At 46.9% G+C, this 19,773-nt stretch overlaps 1 protein-coding gene across 1 annotated transcript in view; it reads right to left on the bottom strand.

Moving 5' to 3' along the window:
* Window positions 1–19,773, bottom strand: part of SDK1 (sidekick cell adhesion molecule 1) — a 227,774-nt gene that overhangs the window by 86,996 nt on the left and 121,005 nt on the right. The window contains exons 15-18 of the mRNA XM_054993345.1: window positions 19,352–19,546; window positions 11,217–11,418; window positions 5,550–5,653; window positions 3,144–3,214 (exon numbers count right to left, since the gene is read on the bottom strand). Coding sequence (XP_054849320.1) covers window positions 3,144–3,214; window positions 5,550–5,653; window positions 11,217–11,418; window positions 19,352–19,546 — 572 coding nt within the window. The remainder of the gene's footprint in view (window positions 1–3,143; window positions 3,215–5,549; window positions 5,654–11,216; window positions 11,419–19,351; window positions 19,547–19,773) is intronic.

Genomic DNA, 19,773 nt, shown 5'->3' with positions numbered 1-19,773 from the left:
TTTCTCTTCTTGAAGTAAAATGGCCTCATTTCAGAACTCCTCAACTCCTTGCTGTGACCTAAAAAAAACCCTCTCTGCTTCACATGGCCACTTGTTTCTGAAATCTAAATGCCGCTGGCTTTCTTAAATATTGTCCTAACTCTTCAGGTTCAAGATATCTTAAAACATAGGAGAACCACAAAAAGAAATCATGTTGATACAATCCTTCCTTATTTGCCTGAGGCCAAATTTCTGAACAGCCTGAGGGAGCATTAAAAACATTTGGTTAATTATAAATTTGAATAAGCATGAAGGCTGTTTACATAGGATTATCATGATTGGAAGCTACACAAGGGGACGTGCAGTCAATTCAATTAATGAGTAGTTTTAGGGTGAAAAAATAGATGTGATGCTGGGAGACCTATGAGTGAATCTTCCAAGCACGTTTTAAGGGGAAACTGTATCCATGCAAGGCCTCAGTTCAGACTGGTGTCACGGTAAAGGAGGAGATGGAGGGGTTCACCTTCTTCCTTCCCCACATGATTTCACCAATCAAATCTGACTCTTTCCCTTGGGTGGTTAGGAAGAGGGGGGAAATACGCACTCGTTTTCTACTTGTCTTTTTAATTCCAGAGTTAATAATAGTCAGGGCTTTTTTTCAGCAGGAACGCAGTGGAACGGAGTTCCGGCACCTCTTGAAAATGGCCACATGGCCGGTGGCCCCGCCCCCTGATCTCCAGACAGAGGGGAGTTGAGATTGCCCTCCGCGCAGTGGCGCGGAGGGCAATCTCAACTCCCCTTTGTCTGGAGATCAGGGGGCGGGGCCACCGGCCATGTGGCCATTTTCGCCAAGGGTGATTTAAACTTTAAAAAACTCCCCCCTTGTTCCAGCTGACCCAAAGTGACATCATTGTGTGGTCCTGAGTTCCACAACCACTTTTCCCAGAAAAAAAGCCCTGATAATAGTGCATACAAAGGAAGGGGGAAGGGTCTGTTGCTCCCCCACCACCCTGGCTGGTCAGGCTGCCCGATAATCAAGCAACGGATAACGAGAGTTCTTCGTGGCACTCTCCAAATCCCTCTCCTTCCTCTCTCTCAAGAAAGCCTCCTGATTCACCTAATGTTCCTATTAGAGAGCAGGATTCTCTCTAGAGTGCAAATCTCATATTGGAATCAGAAGCCATTAAGATACCTGGCACAAAGTGAAAAGATAAATGGCCAGGGATGCTCTTTCCCTCTTGGTAATCGTGCTCCTTCCTTGGGAACGGTACCCTAAAGAAAAGCCAGGGCATCCTGTTCTTATCTGTCTTTCACGGACAAAACTCAGCTGTTGATGCCACGGATTATTTAGGATTTTCTGTCTATCTCTAAGAAAGGCCCAAGGGATCTGCAGAGGTGGGTGACTCCATGATGACTGGCAGGCAGCTAGGTCTCGGGAAGTAATAACACTGGTTTGTTTGCACTGTGAAATTTGGAGAAATTCTCAGCTCTCAAAGTAGAAAGCAACACAGCAAAACATCAGCGTTCCACAAGGAACTTTGACATCGGTCGTACGTGAGGATATTATGGGTTTTGTTGGGACAGTCTCTGTTCCTTCCAAAGTGGTTTAAAACAATGAGCTGAGAAGTGTTAAAAAAGCATCCACACACCTGATTTTGCTTTGAGTAAAATGTTAAGACCTTGCCTCGTGCGAGGCCACCCGCAAAAGCTTCCGTTCCACCTCTAGCATTTAGCTAGAGTGTAAGCTTTCAAAAACATTTTTTTTTATTTGAAAACTACAGTGTGGTTAAATTGCTGAGCACCCAAATAACATAAGCGTACTAATGGCACATAATTGACTTCAACTCCCCTGAGGCAGCTCGGGTACAACTTTCCCATTAGGTTTTCATGAAATAAAAAACACCCAATTATTTAAACTACCACCTATTTCACATTCATTATCCACCCTGTATCTTTCAACGAGATCAACCTTTATTCCGTCACGCTCCGTTTCATTGTCCTCCCTGCACACTTCCATTCTTCCCCTTGTATGATTGACTGGGAGGCGGGTCACTGATTGATGCCTATGTATAACTCCTTGCGTAAAAACAGTCAACATGCCTCACTTGCTGTGTCTTAACTTGGAATATTGTCGCTGCAACTGCAACTTGTATAAATGGTAAACTGATCCAATTGCAGGTAGAACCGACTGTCTTGGGAGTTCTCGGGGCAAATTTAGATCTGATAGTGGTCATAGGAGCCAAACTGTCATAGGGAGCTGTAGTTGGATCCCTGATGTGTAATTTAGCTGCAAAAAGAAGCCACGGGGACAGAATATGGCATGAAGCCTGCACTGTTTCCCTGACTGAAAAATGTAATAATGGTGTCTTCCTGCCACTGTCACTGCCTTGGACTACTTTTGTCCCTGATAGGGGGGAAAAAAGACAGGCTGCCAAATAACCAATATATATTTATATATATAAGGACTTAAAAGCAGCTATGTGGGGCACTTTCCATAAGAGAAATGAGGCAGGGACAAAAAGTTGGTCCCCTCCTTCCCCTACAGTGTCCGTCTGGTCCCCCTTGCAGCTACTTTTTCCAGCTACGTTATAAGTTGGGGGATCCGATCATGGATACCAAGCACCAAATGTAATTTGGACCAAATAAGCTACCTAGGAATAGGGTTACTCAGGCCTTGGAGAAGGATATGCAGTAGCATCCCCCGTGACTGCTGAGCCCTGGGAATGCTTTTGAATGCCTCCCTGACTGGATTCTTCCCACAATGAACCACCATTCCAATCTCAGTTGTCCACATCATGCAATGGAACAGCAAGTGTATTATTTTTGCCTGCTTTTGAGGGGGGAGCACTGGATACAATTTTAGATCTGCATTACCATTACAGAACAGACTGCAATAGGTATCAAACATGTCATCCATCCAACGCACACCAACAACAATTCACAGAAATTTGCAGCATAACCTCCAAAGGACATCAAATGAACAACCCAAGGGAGAGAAACAACAGAATGCATCGAACAAAATGGGCACCGTTTTGTCTACCCTGTTGCCCAAAGCTCCTGGATTGGCCAGGCCTGGAAGGAATACCTGGAATCCAGTTTCTCTTTTGCAGGATCAACAGAGCAATGTCTGCTGGGATCATTTTCTCTTTTTGATTTTCACTCACCTGCCATTGCACAAGGACGGAGGATGTCGTGTGTGGGGTCACCGACACAGAGTTTGGTGCTTCACCTGGAACTGGAAGAGAAGGAAAAAAAGAATATACAAAGTAAGGAGCATGCAGAGACTTTATTCTTTCAATGAAAATCTCTTCCTCCCATGTGCCATTGTTGGGGCATAACTCTGCTGCTTAATGGCAGAAGGAGCAGACAAGAGCCTCCCTCTCCGTAAGAAGCCCTGCCACCTAAGCCTGCTTTCGGTGTCTATCCTACCAGCGCAGTGAACACACAGAACGTATCAGGGAAAAAGCCAGAGTAGCTTATCAGGAGCTCCCAGCTCGCTACACTAAAATGCTCGACTGGCAGCACCAGGTTTGCTCAGCAAAATAAATCCTCAGAGTTTGCCGAGAAGGTGAGAAACATTTCCAGTTAATCACTCCTGTTGTATGAAGGCCAGAAAGCATTATGTTCCCCCCTCCTCCCCAAAAGAACTCAGCCCAAAGTGCGTCACCCATGGGGGAAATATTTAAGAATTCATGGAAACAAGTTCCAGAACATCAGCAGTTTTTGTCTGCTGCTGCAAAAAAGGGAAATGAGTCGACCACTGGCATCTTGAAGATAAGGATGGGATTCAAAGAGCAACTGTCAGCGCACCCAAGAACTTGTATGCATCCCGAGGGATTTGGGGACTGAATCTCCAATGAAAAGACCACCTCCTCCCCTTTTCGATGCCATACAACAAACAGCTTTCGAAACTCCCTTTAGATCGAATTAGGCAGATGGTGATATCCAACAAATAACCCCCCGGGTGAATCATGGTTCTTTTCCAGCTGCATAGAGTTCTGGATCTTGGCCTAATGGATCTAGTTCAGCAGGAATTCTTCCCAACACTACTGTACTAAAATGCACATAACAATGAGACGTTTTACTGCAGGGGCTTGGGGAGACAACCAAGATGTTGGAGTTCTTTATGATGCACTTGGCTAAGGTTTAATTTACTAACACTTTTCCTCAGGGCTAATATCAACACAAACTGAGTTTTTCAGCATATTTGCATATAGTGCACCCTGTGTCTGGACCGCAAAAGAACACATACTGAAGTAGTGTTCCTGTATCACATTCCAAAGCTCTTCTGAACCACTTGCTCACTTTTTGTATGGGTTATGAATGCCATTAAGTATTCAGAAGAGAAACTGCAGTCAATGTAGGTTTTAAAACATAGGCCTAAACAGAAATGATGTAAAAAATCTCTAGAAGTCACACAGGCGTAGTGGTTTGTACTGACAATAACAGTTTTTATTGTGATGAACAACACATTGCAGCCTCAATCCACAGCCTCAGTGTACACGTGGAAGCTGCAGAGCAGGCACTGAGTATTTATTTTCGATACAGTGTTGTTGGCGAATGCTCTAGACGCGCAGCCTCACTGCATGTGCAAACATGACTCCTATAAGGTGCCAGGCATTTCAACAAGGGGCAGATTCTGCCAGCCCAATTCCAGGGCTTTGTGCTCTGTAACCCCAAGGTAGTTTTTGTCAGAAGAAGGTTTTTTGGTGCACTAGCTACTGACACTGTTGCCAGGTGATGCAAGAGGTGAGTGGTTCTGCACTTGGCCCTAAAATACTTCAAAATCTGGCCCTTCTACCCACTCAGTGGGCATTATTCTTGGGTAGAACAAGGTGCTATCAGATCACTGTACCAGCTCCCTTCCTGGCCACATCCTCAGCTAGGTTCTATCTAGGGAATTGGACTTTTGCCCAATTCAGGCATGGCTGTCCTTCTAGGATCTCACACCTAACACTCACACCATGCACTGAAGTCAACACAGGGCACTTGCAGGGCAGTGGAATGCCTTGTCCCACCTGGAACAAAAGAATCGGAATGTCCTCTTATTAAATCAAGCGCACCTTGTAATTTGAAATTGGTTTCTGCAATACCAGCTACCAGGCTAAAGTGTCTGTGGTTGTTGGACAGTCACACCCTTCTCTCTTCCTCTCTCATCCAGCCCTTTAAGACCACTGCAGTCTTGAAGTGGATTTGGAGTGATAACAACATCTTCAAACTTATGCTCAATTCTACATTCATTTTTCATGCTCCTTGGTAAATTATTCAATTTCAGGAAAGATAATGGTTAGCATGGAACCAGGAAGACAATCAAACAGTGTTTCATTCTGTTTGGAGACTCTGAAAAGCTAAGTAATTATTGGAATTCATGGTAGGCGATCTGAATATTAAGGTAGCCAGACTGGGGCATCCGCATCATGACACAAAACCGCAGGGTTTGCTTGCGTGCATATTTTGCAGACCTCCGGCATGGAATTCACTGGCAAATCCCAGCGTTCCCAGAATTCTTCTGATCTAGCACCGCAATGCTTGGATCCCACCCAAAGCTGGTTAACTTCTCTGGCTCTTACCATCTTGCAGAGTTGTCACCGCTTCCGTCTCTGCCCCAAAGTCGCTGTCTCCGATATCGTTGGTTGCTTTCAGACGTAATTTGTAGGAGGTAAACGGATTCAGTCTGTAACACAGCACAGTGAACAGAACGGGAGAGTAAACACTTTCTCTCTTCCCACCAACTGCCTTCCAGCCGATTTACTTGGCAAACCCATCAAGGAATTCAAAGAGTAGGACAGGATATCCCCCAATTGCTTTCCCCTCACTGAAATGCAGCCACAGCCAGAGCATTTCAAAATCTCTCTCTTTCATGCTCAGACACAAATACTGCTTCATGACTGAATTACAAATCAGAGTAGTGACACCAGGATTTATGAGGTCATCTAGAGTAACAGATTAACCTCAAGGGGAAAAACCCTCTAATGATCAACCAATGGACTCTTGCTGATCTTTTTGTGCCTGTCAGTCTTGCCCCAAACCTGTCTGTGAGGTTATAAGAGGGCACTCTGCAGGGTGTTCTTGTTTTGGGGGGGGGGTGCCCCCTTAGCATCTTTCAGGAACTGAGGAAGAGCAAAGCAAATCTATTGCAGGCAGGGCTTTTTTTCAGGGGGAACGCAGAGGAACAGAGTTCTGGAACCTCTTGAAAATGGTCACATGGCTGGTGGCCCCACCCCCTGATCTCCAGACAGAGGGGAGTTTAGAGTGCCTCGAACGGCGCGGAGGGCAATCTCAACTCCCCTCTGTCTGGAGATCAGGGGGCGGAGCTACCAGCCATGTGACAATTTTTTCCGAGGGCAGCCCACTGAGTTCCACCACCTCTTTTCCCAGAAAAAAAGCCCTGATTGCAGGACATGCAACTAAGGACAGCAAGCCCGCCTGACCTGGACGTTTTTGCAGAGATCAGACCTGCTCTGCCTTCTTCTTTGGCTGGTCTCCTTTCAGTCCCCATGTTGATCCAGAGCTAGGCTGATCCTTACCGAACTACCCCAGAAACCAGCTGAAGCCCCAAGGACAGATGAACTAGAAGCTAGTGGAAGATGAGTGGGGGGGGGGAGCAGGGACTGAGTAGACGAATAGCAAAAAGTGGGGGTGGCCTGTGGGTGTAGTGGCTAGAACGTCAAGCTAGGACTGGGAAATCCCAGGAGCAAGTTCCTACATGGCCAAGAAGCTCACTGGGTATCCTAGAACCAGTCACATGCGCAGTTCACAGGACTGTACTGAGGAGGGGAGGAGAACCACTCTGAACTCCTTGGAGGAAAGGCAGGATAAATATCTGATCTGAAAAACAGCTTGGAGCAGCAGGAGCATCCTGGTTAATTACGTTTTTTCCATTGTGCCTCTCTTCCGCAGAGCTCAGGCCAACGTATATGGTTCTTCCCCAGGAAGCTCGCCTGGCCTTGACCAGAGCCAGGGCCTTTTCAGTCCTGGCACCGACCTGGTGGAACACTCTTGTCTGCAGAAACTCAGGCCAAACCAGACATATTATCCTTTCGTCAGGCCTGCAAGACAGAGCTGTTCCACCAGGCGTATGGTTGAGCATGGGGTGTAGGGTGCCTCCCTGCCAGCCTCCTGCCAAGGGGGGGGTATTGTGACCCCCTCCGAGCTTTCCATCAGACTGGGTTGCTCTCTGCACCTCCCACCCCTTGAGTGTTAATGGGGCAGGGCATATCTTGGGGACCACCATCTTGAGTTTTATTGTATGAACTGAATTTTATTATTTATGATTTCATGTGTTTTATGCAGGGCTTTTTTTTTAGCTGGAACGCAGTGGAACAGAGTTCCGGCACCTCTTGAAAATGGTCACATGGTCGGTGGCCCCGCCCCCTGATCTCCAGACAGAGGGAGGTTTAGATCGCCCTCCATGCCTCTGGTGTGGAGGGTGATCCAAACTCCCCCCTGTCTGGAGATCAGGGGGCGGCGCCACTGACCATGTGACCATTTCACTGAAGGCGATTTAAACTTTAAAAAACTCCCCCCCCTTGTTCCAGCTGACCCAACGTGACATCATTGCATGGTCCCGGAAGCATGTGTGCACTTTGCGCATGCACATGTGGCACCAGGGGCACCACTTCCCACCAGGAGTTGCCCCCTGTGCTAGCAACCCACTGAGTTCCACCACCTCTTTTCCCAGGAAAAAAAGCCCTGGTTTTATGTATTTTTTAATGTGTTTTTTTTTTTTTTGAAAAATTTTTATTGGGTTAGAATCCATTATTTCCACATTTACATTCAATTTTCCCCAATTTTTTCATCTCTAACCCCCTCCCTTTCCCCCCCCTTTTTGTTGACTTCCAACAGCTTTCCAACCCTTTGTCCCCTTTCCCTTACTTTTATTAGCTTCCTCTATCTAAAACAAATATATATTCTCCATTATTCTAAGCAGTACATCCTTAACTATTTTTAACATTATATGCCCAAACTGTAAGTATTTTTTAATGTGTTTTAACATGGTTGCTCCTCCACTCTGAGCCCACCATGGGGAGGGTGGACAAAAAATTGAATAAATGAAACGAAATGAGATTCCCCCTTCCACAACAACCCTGTGAGGTGAGGCTTACTGAGAGAGCATGTGACTGGGCCAAGGTCAGCCAGTGAGCTTCAGGGCAGACTGGGATTCAGAACCTGGCTCTCCCCAGTTCTGGTCCAACCCTCTAACCATTGCACCGCACTGTATCCAGAAGCTATCAAGAGATGCTTGCAGGAGCATGTAGAAAGCCAGAGGCACAGCTGGCCCCGTCATCCCAGCCACACGTCTCTCGGTTAATCTACTAGACAATGCAGCGGGAGTGCTATTTTTCATCACTGTTGCATTTCCAGCAAATAGCGTTACTCAGCTTATTCAACATAGACAGTGACAGGGGATTCCCTGCAGGTTTTCTGTGTACTCAGTGACTTTAAGATATGCAAAGACCAACTTCCAGCTGGGGTGACTTCAGCAAAGCTTCCAGCGTAGCCAGCGGGAGGCTCCCTTTTGAGTCGCTAACAAGGTCTACAGGAGTTCAGAGCGGCACGTAATAGGCTTAGCTAATTAATCGGTTAAAGCCAGTGCAGGCCTCGGTTCTGCCAGGCCAACCAGCAATGTCGATAAAGCTACCAGGAACGGATGATTAAACACTGTGGGATAAAAATGCCACATGATGGGCAGTGCATTAAATTGCTTTGAGATATCCCCGCAGGACAAATGCTCTCAGGGAAAAAGGGACAATCCATTCTTTTCTCGGTTCTTGGCATTGGGCAGTTATTAGAGAGCGAGAGCGGGCTGACACATGCATGGTTTGGAAGCCGCTGCATTCTTGGAAATTACAGCTGAAGCATGGCTGTGCTTCCTACATTCGTTTATTCCCGAAGACGGGAGAACAGAGTCACTACAGGAGAGGGGGGAAATGTGGCCTTGATGGGACTCGTGGAAACCCTTACCCAAGGGCACAGGGAAGTATGTAAATGGGAGACACAAACAGATAAGGCCAGGATCATGCCTCTTGACCAGCAGCCTCACTTGGGAGAGGAAGTTAAATCTCCACGTCTCAATCTCAATCTCCACTTGAGTTTGTCATTCCAAACCAGCTCCCTTCCTAGTATTTTAAAAGAAAAAGGTATGTGCTTTTAAAGGGCACACCTTTGAGATGCTAATAAGGGAGTGAAAGGGCCAAGACTGAATAGCAAAACAGAGTAGAGGCTGAAGGGTTAAAATCTCCTGTCCCTTCTCTCCGTTATCCTGAGGCACACTGAAGCCCCTAAGAGCTTTGCAATTTAACGGTAGGTTGAGATGTACAATCTTTGTCTTGCCTGATTGAGCCTGATCCTGGAGCCCACTTTGCTAGTGAAAATTATGATCACACAGGGCTATTCCCTACCCTGGCAAACACTAAGAATGGCAGCATAAAGTCCTTTGCTGTTATCAGGCAAACTGTCTGATGGTGGTGTTGGCATCAAACAGAAAACCAGCGCCAGCGTGCCTCCCTCTCTGCTTTGCAAGCGTGCCAAGAGCATTTCGAAAGACCCCTGTTGATTTTGGCAGGCCAGCAGGGCAACTGAACGGACACCAGTAAGCCCCCTTGCAGGTATCTGGTGGCACCAGAAGTGTCTGCTGCACAAATTTTAATCTCAGAGCTATCTAATCAAGGCTGGATAACACAGTTTAAAATGGTGCGATGTTCTCTCTCGATTCCTTATTATGGAAACAGGGGAAACTGTCCTCGTTTTGGCTGAAAACAAGTGAAGGGTTTTCTAAAAGGCAGAAGTCTCCATGCACAGGCAGGCATGAGTTAACCACAACCAACAACAACAACTGACTTCGCAACTGCCTGGGATTTTTTCTGAGCTCTGCAGATAGAGCCAGAGGGCTGGCCAAGGGGAGGGGGAAACTTGCCAATTATCCATGTGAAAACAGAAAATAATCTGCAAGGGGTTAAAGTTTGGCCCTCCTTTCCAGTCAAGTTATTCTAGGGGGACCAGCTGATAAAAGAGGAGAAAAGAAAGAAAAGTGTTTAGAGCTCCTTCCTACACCAGGCGTCAGGGTAGAATTCACAAGGGGGCAAACTTCAACTCAGCCCCCACCACGGAGGCAAAAGTAGGGAGCATGTTGGTTGCCGTGCTCAGTGGGCTTTACGCTGGTCATTGATCACCTTCACGTGCCCTCCCAGCACCTGGAAACGTGATGTGAACCTTGGAAGCGCTGCTGAAGGGATGCTTGGGGGGCTTTGGGGAGGCTGTGGGTTTCGACCCTATCTCAGGGACCAAGAGATTGAGGGTGAAAACACACATCTCAGCACGACACTTAAGTGTATGCAAAATTGCTGGCGAGGGCAGCTATCATGGGAAAAGAAGGAGCATTCAGTATGAAGGATGAGCCAGAAAAAGCCAAGTCATTTTATGGATGATATGGGCTTGATCAACATATGTAAATTTCTTGCTTACCATGGGTGATTTTCCAAAGGAGCCCGGTGAGACTATTTTTATCTATCTCTTAAAATATTTATGCCCCGGCTTTCCTCTTGGCTGAGATCTACCATCTCGTGAATTTATGGGCACTTAGGCATCATAGCTTTCCTACAGGGGAGTTCAAAGCATAGTATATATGTCTGGGGGAGTCATACCCATTTTACCCTCTCAACTTGGGTAAGGTAATGTAATGCCACCCAGAAAGCCTCATGGGCTGAGTGATGTATGAAACGAGGGCTCCTCAAATCTCACCATGAACATGCAGAAGCCATACGATGAGTGTGAGCATATCCAAGACGGTACCCATCGTGCCTAACCATTTGAACGGGAGTTCTGTGGACTCTCAAGCCGTACCATCCACATTTAGCTGGGCATTCAAAGAAGTAGGGTGGGTATGCACATTGCTGCAAAATTTGTATCATTCAGGACTGGTAACTCAGGTTAAAACAATGACAGTGCACATTCTGTTAGTTTAGATTATTCTGAACGAGAACCAAGTTTTCAATGTCTACTGAACTATCTCATTTGCTTTCAGAGATCTAATCCTGAGCAAATACACAGAGAACTGCAACCTAAGCACCAAATTCATTCTTGGAATTGCAGCTGGGGTACTTAGATTCCCAAGAACTTAGTAGCTGTGTGACTGTGCCTCCTCCCTGAAATGAAGAAAGTCTCTCTTGTGCTTTAAGACTAGAGGATGCTCTTTATTGCCAAGGTGTTGTGCTTTCTGCAAATCTATTATGGAATACCTGTCAATCAAACAGGAGGTGGCTTCATGGCTGATGGAAGAGGAATATGTCTGCCAGTCACCATCTGGTAGCTCCTTGATTTGCACCGTGAAGTATCGGATTGGAGAAGAACCGTCACTTCCAGGAAGCCAGTTGAGTCGTAAACTCCGGGATGCCACTTCCGACTGGGGCACTTTCAGTTCTCTGGGAGGTTCTGGCCGTTCTGAAATTAAACATCATCCTCTCTCACAGGAAATTCAAGTTGGTGGACCTCTAGACACAGCAACAGAATAAGCCCCTGATATGGCATGGCACAACTCCTGAAGAGGGCTGCTTTGGTTCATACTCCGAACCAGGGCTTTTTTTCTGGGAAAAGAGGTGGTGGAACTCAGTGGGTTGCCCTCGGAGAAAATGGTCACGTGGCTGGTGGCCCCGCCCCCTGATCTCCAGACAGAGGGGAGTTGAGATTGCCCTCCACGCCATGGCACGAAGGGCACTCTAAACTCCCCTCTATCTGGAGATCAGGGGGCGGGGCCACCAGCCATGTGACCATTTTCAAGAGGTTCCAGAACTCCCTTCCACCACGTTCCAGCTGAAAAAAAGCCCTGCTCAGAACAATTATTACCTCTTTGGGACTCTCTGTGCTTCTGGACAGCAGAATCAAAGACCTCGGCTATCACAGAGGTGGGAGAAGGCCTGAGGTTCCCTTTCAGAGTCAAATCAAGGTTGTGGGTAGTGATCAAATAGTTGCGGAGTGCTTTTTTGCCAAGTCTCTAACAGAAGCCGCAGCGCACACAACTGCAACTGCCTTCTCTGACTCTCCAGACTGCGCGGATGGAATCCATACAAGTTCTTGTCCTGTCTTCTATTCCCCATTATTGTTGCCAAGCTCCTGCACCTGGAGCCTCTATTCTGCCAAGTTCCCGTGTGTGCTTTGCAAGCATCAGAGGTCAACTTCAATTTGTCAATGATATGTGAGCTGCTGAAGGAGGGAGGAAAAGATGGCTGCAGAGAGGGGAGGGGAGGCCTGCAAGCAAGAGGGTGGAGTGCAATCTCTGGACTTTCTGGCAGCAGAACTCCAAGTCTGGATTGGAATCATTCTTTGTTAAGCAAATTGCTATACTAACATTTACATTCTATTCTAACATCCCCCCTCCCATATCTTGGAACTTACTCTTTGGGAGGGTAGCGGGGGATGGTGGTAAAAAAACAAAAAGGAAAAATGAAACAAAAACATGGGTGTTATGGCATACAGAGGTGTCAGAGGTTCAAAGAACGGAAATCATCCCATAGGTATACAGCAGGGGAAACCAGCAAAGAACAGGGAAGGGACTAAAGGGTAAGAGGGAGAAAAGACACGTTTGAGGAAGGCAGAAGCTCTACAGTAAAGATGCTTTTGAAATTCATCCCATGTGAATTTCTCCCTGGGAGTTGGCACTCTGAACTGGCTGGTCTCCTTCTTGGCATGGAACCAATGCATGAGAACTCTTCCACTGCTGTACTCCCCCACCCCCCAGTTTGGTACAAGGCACTGGGCTAGCATGGTTTGCCCTAATGTTCAGTTCCATCATGACTTTCCCTCTGTGCAGCATTGCCAGTGTGTGTGTGTGTTTGTACTGATAAGAACACTGCAATAAAGCATCCTTGGTGGGATCACAAGTATGATTGCATTAAGATGCTTTTGCGTGTTTGCCAATGCGCAGGGACATAAACAGGATCTTGATGTAACCAAGATCATTTGCAATGTCTGTACATTGAGTGCAAATGTGCATAGATTGAGAAGAGAAGACAAAAGAGGCAAATGAATCAAAGGATCCGAAAACTGCAAAAATCTGCATCTGCTTCAATTGCAGAATTAATTTTTGAAATTCTCTAAATTAAGCCAGACTGTGGGAGGCTGCACAGATTCAGTTTTTAGAACTGAAAAAGAATGGAATGGGGAAAATCTACTCATCCCTATTCCACTTCTTTGGTCCAAGTCAATCAGTGTACCTAACGATAGATACCACTGGTCTTCAACTGGTGGACATAACCTAAAACTAGTCACAACAGGGGCCCCAACTTTATTTTGGGCTTAGGCATTGTCTGGAGTCCGCATCTTTAGATGGCTCTGAACTTGGTCATAATAACAGCTGCTATGGGCAGGCGCATAGATGCCCCAGTATCAAGAGTGGTGGTGGTGGATCACAGCCTGCAAACTGGGAGGTGGGGAGCAGAGAAGTTGGCACCAATCAACGGTTCCACAACAGCAACCCTGGTGGCTCACCCCAATAGCAAAGGGTGAGATTGGAGCAGCCCAGCATGGGGCAGTCATCGGGGCAACAGGGATCTTCTGGCAAGGCTTGGGGGCACCTGGCTTTAGGGAGCTGCAGCTGGCCACATAAGCCTCTGCAACTCAAGGCTGAGGAGGACACCCCAGATGGCTCCAAGAGTACTCAGAGAGGAGGGCTGCAGGAACAGCATGAAACCCCTCCCCTGTCCAGTGGAGGCCAGGCAGAGCCCTCCAAATGCAGGCAGGAGGTCATGCTCAGCCTCAGATTGCTTTTCTAAGGAAGAGAGATGGGAAAGTGAGCAAGTAGAATGAAGGCAGACACAGGAGCTCAGGGGAAAAAGTAGAAAAGGAGATAACTGAGCAATAACGGTTCAAAAATTAAGCCACATCTCATGTTGCAGAGCTAAGTTTCAAGGCTGGTCTTCTTGGGTCTAGAAGACCTCTGTCAGATAGGTTCGTAAAAAAAGGGTTTATTCATTGAATGCCCGAGTCTGAAATTCTCGGACTCCATACAGCCATATGTATTGTTTTCTTGGATTAAAAAATGCTAACTACAAAGGCTGGCCCTGTGTCTGATACGGTTGAAGGCTGCAGCTCCTCCCATACGGCGAGTGCAAAAGTCCACAAGCAACTGCTGCAATGAGCAGAGGTTCACAACCAGTGCATACATTTACACAATGTGTGCATGGGACGGCGTGCATTGTTTTTTCACTTCCTCAGCACACACCGTTGGAGGCAAAAAAATCGCCCACGCCTCCTCCATCCCTCTTTTTGTACCATTAAGCTCCCCCCTACCTGGGGAGAAATCTCTGGAAGCAACCAGCAGCTCACCAGCTTGAAGGGCGATCTTCCACCTGGGCACCAGTTCTCAGCACCCATTGATTTTAATCATAAAGCTCAATAGACAAAGGAATAATTGTTTAATTGTTTATCATGGAAATTATCGATTCTGATTAAAACGTGTGGCATGTAATAAAGCAGGCATTGATTGGTGGCACCTGCCTTGGAGGAGCCCATTCGATTCGGCTCCATCAGCGCCTGTTTCTGTAAACACGCATCTCTGGCCGCCATTTCACAACAGCTTTGCACAGAGAACAGGTTGCAGTGGCTCTTCTCCCTCCCCTCCCTGACCTCTCCACCGCTCTGAAAACATTTGCTTTATGGCTCAGCATCTCCTGGGCAGTCCACGGTTGCTTGATGGTGCCCAAAGAATTGCAAGCCATTAGCCTCAGAGAATCTTCAGCACCTACATATAAGACGATGCAAAGGTCAGTTTTAAAGTGCTTGGGGTTATTCTGCCAGAAGAAGCGAGTGTTTGTTGATGGCCCGGGGGAACTCAACACTTCCTCTGGATGTATGTGCCTTAAACAGGTGACAGAGAACACACTGCATTCATCCCCCCTGCCCCCCCCCCCCCGCCTGTGATGAAGCTTTTAGTCTGTTTCTCCCCAGTGATTTCAAAGGTCTCCCTCACTGCCACACAAGCTCCCTGAATGCCAAGAGACAGCCATTTCTACTTGAGTCCCGTAGAGTTCAGACAGATTTGAAGAGCAATTATTTCTCTGCGAAAGACAAAGGACCAGAACTCACGATTCAGTTGAGCACCCTTGCAGGGCTCACCCACGAAGGGAGCTGCCGCAAGATTGGATTGTCCTGATGTATTTGTGCAAACGTTAAAAAACAGCTGCTGGGGGAGCCTGCAGTTTGGATCAGGGTCTCAGCATCGGAGAGAAGGCTTAACCCTTCTGCCCTATGCTCTTGTCTTGGTAGAAATCCCTCATCCCTGGGTTGCAATTAGCCTCTTTATGGAGAAAAAGAGACAGGTGTAATATCTACCCCCATACACAGACTAAAAGCAGGTTGGGGAAGGGGCATTTTCCTCTAGGAAAATGGCACAGAAGAAAGGGTTAGTCCCCTCAAAGCCATTGCCCCAGCTAAAAGTGATATTTCACGCCTGCAACATGCCAGCGTTCACAGGCAAAGGTCCTTATCTGCTCTTCTATATGATCAAAAAAAGCAAACTTGCCTTCCAACCACAATTATATCCTTTATGCAATATATTCACTCCCTGTCTTTCAGCCCCTCCCAACCCACACTATCTTTCCCCATTTTTAAAATGGCTGAAAAGATGGTGGGAGAACAGGACATGATGGACAAGGGCTGGGGTGGGGATTCACGAGCAGGATTAACATTACGGCATAAAGTATGCAAGTGCCTTCCACTTGGGAAGAAAATAGCCAAAGAAACAGTTCATTAAAAAAGAAGAAATTAAGAAAACAATGCAGGAGAAGGGCAGTTGTTTCATGCGACTGATGATGCACTGCACAGTACCCAACAAGTGACAATAACTCATATGCAATCTCCTTCTGCACTGCTATCACAAAATCAATGGCACTGCCTGTGGGAAGCATTGCATTGTCCCCAAATACAAAGCACTGTGGTTGGCATGGTAGGGAAATGCAGCCTCTCTAGGGTAGAAGTTGAGTTTCAAGGGAAAGCATATGGATTATGCACCCCAAACCAGTCACAAATATGCATTTATTTTACACACGTTATTGCAAAAGAAAACCTTCCATTGCAATGTTGACGCCCAGTTTTAAGACTTTGTTCACTAGCAACCAACAGCTGCATCAGAAAATTAACAACACCCAAGGCTCATTTCGAGGGGGAACGCGCAGGAACGCAGTTCCGGCAGTTCCCCAAAGAGGTCACATGTCAGGTGGCCCCACCCACCTGATGCTTGGCCATTCTGGGCCCATTTTGGCCTGGATTGGGGCCAAAATGGCCCGGATTGGGCCTCTGATGGCTGGTGGATCACTCTCCCGCTCTGCAGCGGCCTGATCCTGACCATTTTGGGCCCCTTCTCGGCCATTTTCAACCACTTTTTGCCATTTGGGGCCCAATTTCAGCCCTGAATGGCCAGGATTGGGTCCAAAACAGCCAGGATAGGTGATGTCAGGGGTGTGTGGGATATGCAAATCAGTCATGCTAACGACACACTTCCGGTGATGGCAAGGGGCATGACATATGCTAATGAGTTATGCTAATGAGTTCCTCCAGCTCTTTTTCTACAAAATGACCCCTGACAACACCCCCCCCCCCCCACACACACGCACCATGATTTAATAAGATCCTATCCCATCTTCCCCACAGAAAACGCAGAGAGGCTTACATGCAGCTCCCCAAAGTTTCCCATTCAGGCCTTTGTCTCCTTCACTTCAGCAAGGCTACTGCACTGTACGCTCCCAGACTTATCATCACTGGGTCTGCAAGATGCTATACCACAGACGCTGAACTGGCTGTTAGGGACGCTGTTGTGGGCAAGTAGCTGAACACAGATGTGTAGGGCTGGGGTGCCAACCAGCCAAAGTGGGCCAACATGGGCTTTTCTGTTGCTTTTTCTGCCCTGCAACTCCTCGGATCTTAACTACTTTTCTTTGTCTCTCTTTCTCTTCCGTGCCCAGCAGGATACAATATGGGCGGCACTCATGGCCATACACCAGGGGAAGGGTTCTGTTTTAGATAATGGCTCGTATTCAAAGTATCCCAATGAGCTTAACAATAATAGAGTCTATTGTTATTGCAGCAAGAAAAGGAAATCATGCGATGCAGCTATTATGTACTCAGCAGTATCTCCGGCACAGCCTTGTATAATTGGCTTTATTGTGGACAGAGAAAATGTTTTCCAGGACACTGGCATTCTGATCCCTAGTATAACAGAGTTCCAAGCATGTGCACGCACACCCACACCCACACCCAGGTCATTCGGTCTCTTCTGCTGAAAAGATATATGGCTTTTTAAATTTCTCACATGTCATGGCATGATATTTCACCAGCATTGCAGGAACTCTGGATGGCCTTGAATGCAGATAAACTAACAGCAATGTTTAGAACTGGAGTGCCACACGAATGGTGCCATGCACGTTCCCCCTCTCTTCATACTCTTCTCAACTTAATCATATGGTTCTAGCAGTTGTAGCAATGCTTGTTCAGCAATGCTTGTGAGCATGCTTGATTTCCACCTGCTCACCCTGTACATTTACAAAGGAACCGTCACAAAAGGCCCCAGAAGCTTTCACTACAAGATTAGTGAAAGGCAGCCCTGAAACTCATCACTGCTTAGAGAAGGTGGGAACAACAGAATTATGCAATGAGGCATGTAGGAGATGCAGCTGCTGTGAACTCTTTCTCATTCAGAATTCATTGCAAGAGATGCCCAGGTACAAACCACAAAGGGCATCTCTACCCATGACTGGCTCCACATTCACACTTCAGCTGAGCCTAAGGGGAAGCCAGAAGTGCAAACAAACCCTTTGATACCCCTGGTCAGTGCTCATCTCTATTTCACGCACACTTCAGCTAAATCAGTGGAGCCCTTTCCACAGCTCTGGGTTCATGACTGTGTGAATTACCAACGAACCCAAGCAGGGACGTAAGCACCGATGATCGCTCTTGTTACTAGAAAAGACCAGCAACTGAAACAGGGGCCAAATCTGAGCTCTCCCTAGGATGATTCTTGTGTTTGTGATAATTCTGTATTGACTTCACCATTTGGACAGTGGTGGTTTTGTTGAGCATGGCAATGAGGAAATTGGCAAAAAGTCTTACATAACAATACATTATGTGAAGTACATATACAAACAGAATGCTTAGCCATGTATTGCTGCCCAGAAGTGCAAGCCGGAATAAGGTAATGCAGAATGCAGCAAGTTTTGGATCCCTGAAAGCCCTCCAGGAGAGTAAGCAGATTTACCGCCACACTAGATATGCATGGAGGACACTTGTTTATTTAATCCATTGTAAGTGAGTAGTTGCTGTTCACCCCATAAGAGAAACTGACTGCAACCCCACCTAAGGTTCAGATCTTAACATAAGAACATAAGAGAAGCCATGTTGGATCGGGCCAATGGCCCATCCAGTCCAACACTCTGTGTCGCACAGTGGCCAAAAACCCAGGTGTCCTCAGGAGGTCTGCCAGTGGGGAAGGGACACTAGAAGCCCTCCCACTGATTGGCCCCCCAAACACCAAGAGTACAGAGCATCACTGCCCTAGACAGAGTGTTCCATCTATACCTTGTGGCTAATAGCCACTGATGGACCTCTGCTCCATATGTTTATCCAATCCCCTCTTGAAGCTGTCTATGCTTGAAGCTGCCATCACCTCCTGAGGCAGGGAATTACATATGTTAATCACCCTTTGGGTAAAGAAGTACTTCCTTTTTTTATCCGTTCTGACCCGACTGCTCAGCAATTTCATTGAGTGCCCACGAGTCCTTATATTGTGAGAAAGGGAGAAAAATACTTCTTTCTCTGCCTCCTCTATCCCATGCATAATCTTGTAAACCTCTATCATGTCACCCCTCAGTCGTCGTTTCTCCAAGCTAAAGAGCCCCAAGCGCTTTAACCTTTCTTCATAGGGGAAGTGTTCCATCCCTTTAACATACCCCCTGGCTCTGACAACAGGGGGTAGGATTCTTGCCAACTGGGAACTTGCATCCACAGGAGCCCTTGTAATAAATAGGCCCTCTTTCCATATACACGACTCTGCCTGCCACCATGATAGCTGCTGCGCAACAAGAAGAAGGTTGGCTATCCAAAACGAACCAGAAGAAGAGAAAAGCTAGCAGAGTGTCTGCTTGTCTCGTCCTTCTTTAGCCAGGGTAACCAATCCCTTCATGGCCTTTCTAGTGATAGCGAAACTTCGCTTCCTTCCTTTTTTAATCAGTGAGAATGTGTGAGGAACATCTTTGGTTGTGCATGAAACCATGTAAGAAGAAGAAAAATCCCAAGCTGGAGCAGGTTAACACCCCTGTATATCCCGGGGACATCTAGGACATGGGTTGCTCTAGTGCAACCAGGATGGTATCCCAACTGCAGCCATTACCTCTTTTTTCGGTCGTGATGACCGTGGCTTCCAAAGGCTCACCCCAGCCCTGACGAGTCTTGGCAGATGCTCGGAAGATATATGCTGATTCAGGGAGGAGGTCTGTGGCCATAAACTGTCTGACTGTGGAGCCAACTTCCACCGTGGTGAACTTGTTCGGGCTGCTGGTTGCCAAGCGGTATGCAATTTGATATCCTGAATCAAAAGAGAAAAAGAAAAACACAGGGTTGGGTTTGTTTTCCCTTTTTTATTGGGGGAAAACTGCCAAAGACCATTAGTGCATCCTAATTACTTATTTATTTGAAGGCAAAACAATGCAATTTGCTGCTTTTAGTGTTTACCAGCTGAGTTTTATAACATCCCTCCCCATCCACCAAGCCCGACGCAGTACATTATCTGGGAAATTACTGACTTGGTGATGA

This window comes from Eublepharis macularius, chromosome 12, assembly GCF_028583425.1.
Source record: "Eublepharis macularius isolate TG4126 chromosome 12, MPM_Emac_v1.0, whole genome shotgun sequence".
In the NCBI taxonomy this organism is placed as follows: domain Eukaryota; kingdom Metazoa; phylum Chordata; class Lepidosauria; order Squamata; family Eublepharidae; genus Eublepharis; species Eublepharis macularius.
The sequence above is the reverse complement of the archived record's forward strand: the minus strand, read 5'-3'. Positions and strand labels throughout refer to the sequence as shown.